The sequence below is a fragment of the Babylonia areolata genome, chromosome 4, assembly GCF_041734735.1.
Source record: "Babylonia areolata isolate BAREFJ2019XMU chromosome 4, ASM4173473v1, whole genome shotgun sequence".
Lineage (NCBI taxonomy): Eukaryota > Metazoa > Mollusca > Gastropoda > Neogastropoda > Buccinidae > Babylonia > Babylonia areolata.
Genome location: NC_134879.1, coordinates 45,191,158 through 45,198,657, shown reverse-complemented (window position 1 = coordinate 45,198,657; position 7,500 = coordinate 45,191,158). Strand labels below are relative to the sequence as shown.

Genomic DNA, 7,500 nt, shown 5'->3' with positions numbered 1-7,500 from the left:
GTCCCTGGTTGATGAAGATGATTGGTCCCAATATATATATATATATATATATATATATATATATATATAATTTTTACCTTTTGATTTTATTTATTAATTTTTATTCATTCATTTATTTATCTAATTATTTATTTTATTCATTTGTATTGAGAGTCAGTGGAAGTCGAGCCCTGCCTTCAATCCGTGACGCAATTGCAGGTGCTTGTCCTCAACGTGCTGTCTAGCGTTGCTTTCTGTTTAATGTTCATTTTCTAGGACATTCATTATGGCGATCTCTTTTTTTTTATGATAATAAATAAAAGTAAACGACCTCGTTGAATGAACTTGCGTAGTTTGATTAAGCAAAGACCGTCTGAATCTGTTAGTTATAAGCTTAATGACAATGTATAATGTAAGTATGATAGTCAGTCGTGTCCGACTATGACCTCTAGAACAGCAGAGGAGGCATATCTAGGCTAGACTTTGATTATAATGGAGAGAGTCTTGCCCAAGTTACAACCCTACTCTCTAGGTCAAGAGGGTTTTAGGACAGTTGGCGTTGGGATGGTACCCAAAGGCCAGCTAGCCCCCAAGGCTTCAGCTTCAGTTTCAGTTTCTCAAGGAGGCGTCACTGCGTTCGGTCAAAACCACATACGCTATACCACATCTGAAGGCAGATGCCTGACCAGCAGCATAGCCCAAAGCGCTTAGCTATCTCTGTCTCTATCTGTGTGGATTTCTGCGGCACTAAGAGCCAGTGCAATCGTGCCTCCTAACTTCAGAGTCATTGTCATTCACATAAGACTGTGCTGTGAATGACTTCCCATTGCAGTGAAGAAGTTTTCAGTTTCACTTTCTCAAGGAGGCGTCACTGCGTTCGGACAAATCCATACACGCTACACCACATCTGTTGAGCAGATGCCTGACCAGCAGCATAACCCAACGCGCTTAGTCAGGCCTTGAGTGCATGCTTACATATTTGTGTACCTATGAAAGTGGATTTCATTTTATGTAATTTCGCCAAAGGACAACACTCTCGTTGCCATGGGTTCTTTTTCAGTGCGCCAAGTGCGTGCTGCACACGGGACCTCGGTTTATCGTCTCATCCGAAAGACTAGACGCTCAGTTTGATTTTCCAGTCAAACTTAGGAGAAAGGGCGAGAGCGGGATTCGAACCCACACCCTCACGGACTCTCTGTATTGGCAGCTGAGCGTCTTAACCATTCTGCCACCTTCCATTGATCATGCAGCTCTCACAGTGCTGCTGGCCCAACTGTAAGCTTATGTCAACCTGTATCTGAGCGTTGGGTACTATGATGATGATAGTATTAATAATAATAATAATATCATCATCATCATCATTATTATCCTTATTATTATTATTATGAGCATGGGTCCAGTGAACAGTTACCGATCCGAGCGTGTTTTCCCGATGATGTCACTCTGTTGATCGATTAACAAGGCTCATTGTAAGCTACCTTCCATTGTGAGCTCTAAAGGCAACCATACAATAGGCTTAATACTGACGAAGACGGCAACTGCACCAACACTCTCTCTCAGTGTCACTCGCTCTGTCTCTCTCAGTCTTTGTCTCTTTGTCTGTCCATCCGAGTGTCTGTGTCCGTCTGTCTGTCCGACTCTCCCTCTGTCATATTTCTAAATTACCCTAGCTCGTTATTTTCTTCCGGTTATAATTATTATCAGTATATCCCTACAATGTTGTTGTTGTTGTTGTTGTTCATCCTGCTCGAGATTTGGTTTTTATGTGTGTACAACACGAGTAACCATAATGAATACAGGTTGGTGACCATGCATTAAAACTATTCTGAGTTCTGAGTTTTGAGTTCTCTCTCTCTCCCCCCCCCTCTCTCTCTCCCTCACTCTCTCTCTCTCTCACACACACTCGCTCTCTGTCTGTCACAACGGTTTGCGTGCAGAGATGCCTGATCTGTAATCATTCACTGACGGACTTGACTTTGGGACGGGCGTGTCCGCCTCACCCCACAATCATCACAACACCACCACCATCATCACCATTCAGATTTTATTCATTATGCTTTCTTTTCATTAAAAAAAAAAGAAAAAAAAGAAAAAGAAAAAGAAAAGGTGATCCCATTTCTCTCCATCTTCCCGGAGAGACTGGATCAGTCGACCATGACCTCCATAATGATGGTGTTGAAAAGATAACAGAAAAGCTAGTGCACTTGCTAACGTTCCAACGCACGCACATATAATGGCCCGGCGATGGTCGAATGTGGGGGGAAGGAGTGGCGAGTACAGAGTATCTGTCTATCTATCCACACACACACACACGCGCGCACACACACACACACACACACACACACACACACACACACACACACACTGCGACACACACACACACACACACACATATATATATATATATATATGTATATGCGTGTGTATGTGTGTTCTTCAGTCAGCCAGGCAGGGCCGCTGGGTGGTAATGAAGGAGAGAACGACTGAATGAGAGACGGCGAGGAGACAGAGAGTCAGTGTGAGAGAGACAGAGAATGACAATGACAATTTCTTTATCATCGAACCGATGATAATTGATTTTTTTTTTTCATCCAGACCCCACCCTTATGAGGTAAAGGGTCAATCACCACCACATAATAGAAAAAACAAAATCAAACGAATGCATTGGAAACACCGCAAACACGTACAGAGACACTTACAGAGAGACACATCATAGACACTGGCAGCGCGCGCGCACACACACACACACACATACACACACTCACACACACACACACACACACACACACACACACACCGGGCACACATACACACACATACACTGACACACACTGAGATGGTGGGGAGAGACTGACAGTGACACAGAGAGAAAGAGGCAGAAATGCGACTTTTTTTGTCTTTTTTCTTTTTTTCCTTTTTTTTTCCATTCTTTTTTCTATTTTTGTTACCCTGCCTGCCCGCGCAGGGGAAAAAAAGGGGGGGGGGGACACACCAATCAAATTCAACAACTAACGATTATTAAAATAAAACCCAACAGCACGGAGATAGATGCAGAACACCCACAGGCGCAAAACCTAATGGAGACGACGCCCATTATTCCGAACGAAGCTTTCTACCTGTTGTGGCAGCCAGCCGGTGTGCGTGTGTGTGAGTGTGGGCCATTTTCACCCAGTCGCACCGAGCGTGCACCTTTCGTTTGCGGAAACCTGCGGAAGGTGCCGACTTCGAACGAAGCGAAAACAACAGTCACGCTCCAAACCTTGTTCAAGTAGTGTGTTGCCTCAAGACAGCAGCAAAGAAGTGACAGGCAACTTTTTTTTTTCTTCTTTTTTTTTTCTACACACTCCTTCCGCTCAGCTGGACGATGACTGAGGATACCTGTTGCTGTGGGGTCATTGTAAGCGTCGGCAGAGGAATGTCGACTGCTCAGGAATTAAGATTTCACAATGTTTGAACTTTGAGTGACATCGGTGTCGGTGTTTTATCTCTCAGTTCTTGTGTCTGTCTCGTCGCTGTTAAGAGCTACAGGGAGAGAATTCAGGCAGCCGCTTATTTGTCGTCTGCTTGAGAGCTCGCTTTGCAGACGCCAACGTGTGAAACGGTTCGCAACGCAGCAAGAGAAAACCACTTGTTAGGCTGCCGTAGGGGTAGGCCACTTTAATTTTTCTGCCCCAAAAGTGTTGAAAAAAATCAATTCTGATTTGGGAAAGAAAAAAAGATAGCAAATTGTTAGGCAACCTGTTTGACGAAACGATGTCCTTTGACATTTTAAGGGTGGAAGAGAAAGGTTGAGTGTTGCTGATAGATCTGCGTCTTCACGAGACAAAAACTGTCAGTGTTAAATAAAGCACTGATTGATTTGTGGAGGCCGTCATTTTCATTTTAAGTTGGATTTTGTGAGGAGATACTGACAGCCAACTTCCTGCAACCATGGCCAGTGCCAGGACTGTGCACATTGTACAGCTGAAACCAAACGTGGTTCCAGATACTCTCATCAATGGCAGCAAGCTCATCATGTGGAATGATGTAAGTGCACTTTTTCATTATATGTCTGTATTCTTTCCCGCATGTTTTTATTTTCCGTTTTATTGCCCCCATTCCAACCCATTCACCCACATTTGGATAAAAAGCAATTTCAGGACTTACTAGTATATAGGTAATGGTAATCATAAACCATAAAATACAAGTTCAAGAAACTTGTTCATTTTAACTTAGTTTATGAACTCATATATAAGCAAAGTTATTAATTTTAGGTTTATCAACTCATTTTAAGCAAAGTTAAAGAACTGTTTGGGATATTTTGGGATATTTTTTATTGTCTGAAACTGAGAAGAGAATAATGTACTTGGAATATAACATGTTTTAACTTAAAGGTGTTGCCTCCAAAGGCAAAGCATGGTTTCTAACCAAGCTTCTTCTTTTTCTTTATAGTGTTAGTGTTACAGATAGGAACATTGACAGTTCAGACAGCTTGGCTTGACCACCAGTACTTGTGTTTTTATAATTGTTCATCTGATTATTGTCTTATATTTGCTGTTAATTGTTACAGTTATTCATATCTTCATCATCATCACCATTTTTTTTTAGTACTGTTGTTGTTGTTGTTGTTTTTATGACAAATTAAATCATATATATGTAATTTCAAATAGAGTTATCAAGGAATATGATCACATTGGAGTCATGTGGCTATTGCTAGTTATAGAAAACTGACAAGTTGAGTGCAGTACAAGGTTATTGTAGAAGATTGTATTTGTGTGTCATATCAATCTGAATGTGTGCTAATATATAATTATATGATTCTACTTTAATTATGCACATGCATGCCTTTTAATGAATGTGTGTTTGTGTGTGTGTGTGTGTGTGTGTGTGTGTGTGTGTGTGTGTGTTTATGCTTGTGATAGTAAACATGAATCATAGGTTTGTAGATCTATAAAAGATATGCCAACTCACATGCAGGTATAACATGTGAGAATGTGTGCATGTAAGTGAATATCTACATATCTACATATATGCGTGCATAATGCGTGTACGCATATAGTGGCATATCAGCATGTGTGCGTATGTATCTGTGTATATGTATGTCTGTGTGTGCGTGCACTCATATGATATAGTAATAGTTTGTGTACATGTGTACTTCACAGTTTATGCATTAAAAAAAGTGTGTATGCATGTGTGTACATGTATACATGTGCATGTGTGTGTGTGTTGAGTGTGTGTGTCAGTGTGGTTGTGTGTGTGTGTGCGCGCACACGCGTGTGCACGGGTGTGTGTGTGTGTGTGTGTGCATGCATGGATTTTCACTGCATGTGTTCAGCTCCAAGCATGCATATTCACTGTATGTGTTCAGCTCCAAAATCATTTTGCAGAATTAGAAGAAAAAAAAAGAATTTTTTTTTCAGAACTGAATGAGTAAACCTACAAGTATATTGTGCATATATGTAAATTTAGTATACATAAATTTTACATTTGCATGAAAGTAAGTAGACAAATAATTAGACCAGATTTGGGTCTGAATAAAATTCTGTGACTGTTCATCAGCGACACTGATAGCAAATTTTATCTCAGAATGAATATAAAAACTTAATTCAGAATTGACTACAGTAAAAGCAATTTCTATGATGTAAGCAGTCCAAACTGTAGGTTAATTACATGCATGTGATCTATACAGCTGCCACCAGTTACTAATTATGCATGTGAGTAAGGGGTGGTTAAGGTTGCTTTGGACTCTGGCAGGTTGGGGTGCCTGTGGCTGTTATAGACTTAGGGAAGTTACAGTCTAAATGGTACACCAACAAATTATTGTTTTAAAAAAATCTTATTTGGTGTCGTATTGTATCATGACAAACTGATGCAAACTAGGCCAAAATTTTGTGGCAACTCAGTGATAAGACATCTCACTAAAAGAGTCTCACTAAGAGTCCGCAGTCTGCTAGCCAATCAAACACTGTTTCCGGGTACATATTATATTTCACTCTCACTAAGAGTCCGCTGTCTGCTAGCCAATCAAACGCTATTTCCGGGTACATATGTGTTTCACCAAACTGGGAGTTTTTGTAATACAAGCCCTCCGTACCAGTTTTCTGAAAAAAATTGGTGTGGTAAAATTCATCAGAAAGAAAAAAAGGAGCCAAAACCATTTTATATTCAGTGACATTAAAACCAGTTTTTTGGATATAAAGATCTTACTTGGGAAATGAAGCTTGAAAAAGTGACAAACTAAGTCACTAAATGAAATAATGCAATGGGTCTCATGTCATGTTTGACATTTAATTATTGGCATTGCTGAAGCATCCATGTACATTTTAAAATGTCACTTGATACTGTGTGGGAAAATGACAGAAAGAGGGGAGAGGGAGGGAAGGAGAGAGAAAGAGAGAGAGAGATTTATATAAAACAAAAAAGCAACAAATTATACATGAACAACAAAATGCCATTGTTTCTGTGTGTATATGATTTCTCGTGTTACTTTTCCTGGATCACATGTGTACACACACACACACACACACATACACACAGAGAGAGAGAGAGAGAGAGAGAGATGTATACAGAGAGCCCTTTTTAAAATGATATTTTTGAGGGGAAGGGAATATCCAGGGTAGGTGACCACAGAACAGGTCTCGCTTTATCAGCTGATCACTTATCTTTACAATGATGTTCTTTTTTTCCTGTTACAGTACAATTTCACAAATTATTTTCACAAAACAATATTTGCAGCCTACAGTATATATGATTATGAGTGATAAATTATGCATTTTTTCAACAATTCTTACGGAATGTTTCCTGAGGGCAACGAAATGAAAGGAAACTTTATTTCAAGGTAGTAGATGAGTAAGCAAAATATGTTCTTTAAAAGAAAAATTGTACCTCTTTTATTTTCATTTTTTACTTGACCCCAAATGAATTGATTAAAGAAATTAATAAGAAAAAAAAAAGAATAAATAAAGAGTTGAAGTTAAAAAAAAAAAGTGAAAGCTAAACTATTCACTGGAGCAAATATGTATGAAAATTACATAATTATGTACAAAAACATACTTATAAAAAGTGATTAGGTACAATGTAATAAACTTTGCTATAAATAAACAATAATTGGGACGACATGTGTGATGCATACAGAGAAAGGAAGAATGAGAGATAGAGAAAATGATCAAAAAGAGAGAGGGAGAATGAGAGGTAGGTAATATGAGAGAGAGGGAAGAACAAAAGGAGAGAGAGAATGATAGAAAGATAAGATGATACAAAGGAAAGAACAAAAGAGGGAGAATTATAGATAAAATGAGTGAGAGGAAAAACCAAAAGATGGAGAGAATGACAGAGAGGTAAGATGAGAGAGAGATCAAAACAGGAATAGAATGAGAGATAGAGGGAGAGAGACAGAGAGAGAAGGAGAAGAAGAACAGAAGAGGGAGAGAATGAAAGAGGGGTAAAATGAGGGAGAGGGAAGAACAAAAGAGGAAGATAGAGAATGATAGATAGAATGAGGGAGAGGGAAGAACAAAAGAGGAAGATAGAGAATGATAGAGA

At 39.4% G+C, this 7,500-nt stretch overlaps 1 protein-coding gene across 1 annotated transcript in view; it reads left to right on the top strand.

Moving 5' to 3' along the window:
- The first annotated feature begins 3,402 nt into the window (after positions 1 to 3,402).
- LOC143281708 (1-phosphatidylinositol 4,5-bisphosphate phosphodiesterase classes I and II-like) overlaps positions 3,403 to 7,500 on the top strand; it is a 99,819-nt gene continuing 95,721 nt past the window's right edge. The window contains exon 1 of the mRNA XM_076586970.1: positions 3,403 to 4,005. Within this exon, the coding sequence (XP_076443085.1) occupies positions 3,910 to 4,005 (96 nt within the window). The 5' untranslated portion in view covers positions 3,403 to 3,909. The remainder of the gene's footprint in view (positions 4,006 to 7,500) is intronic.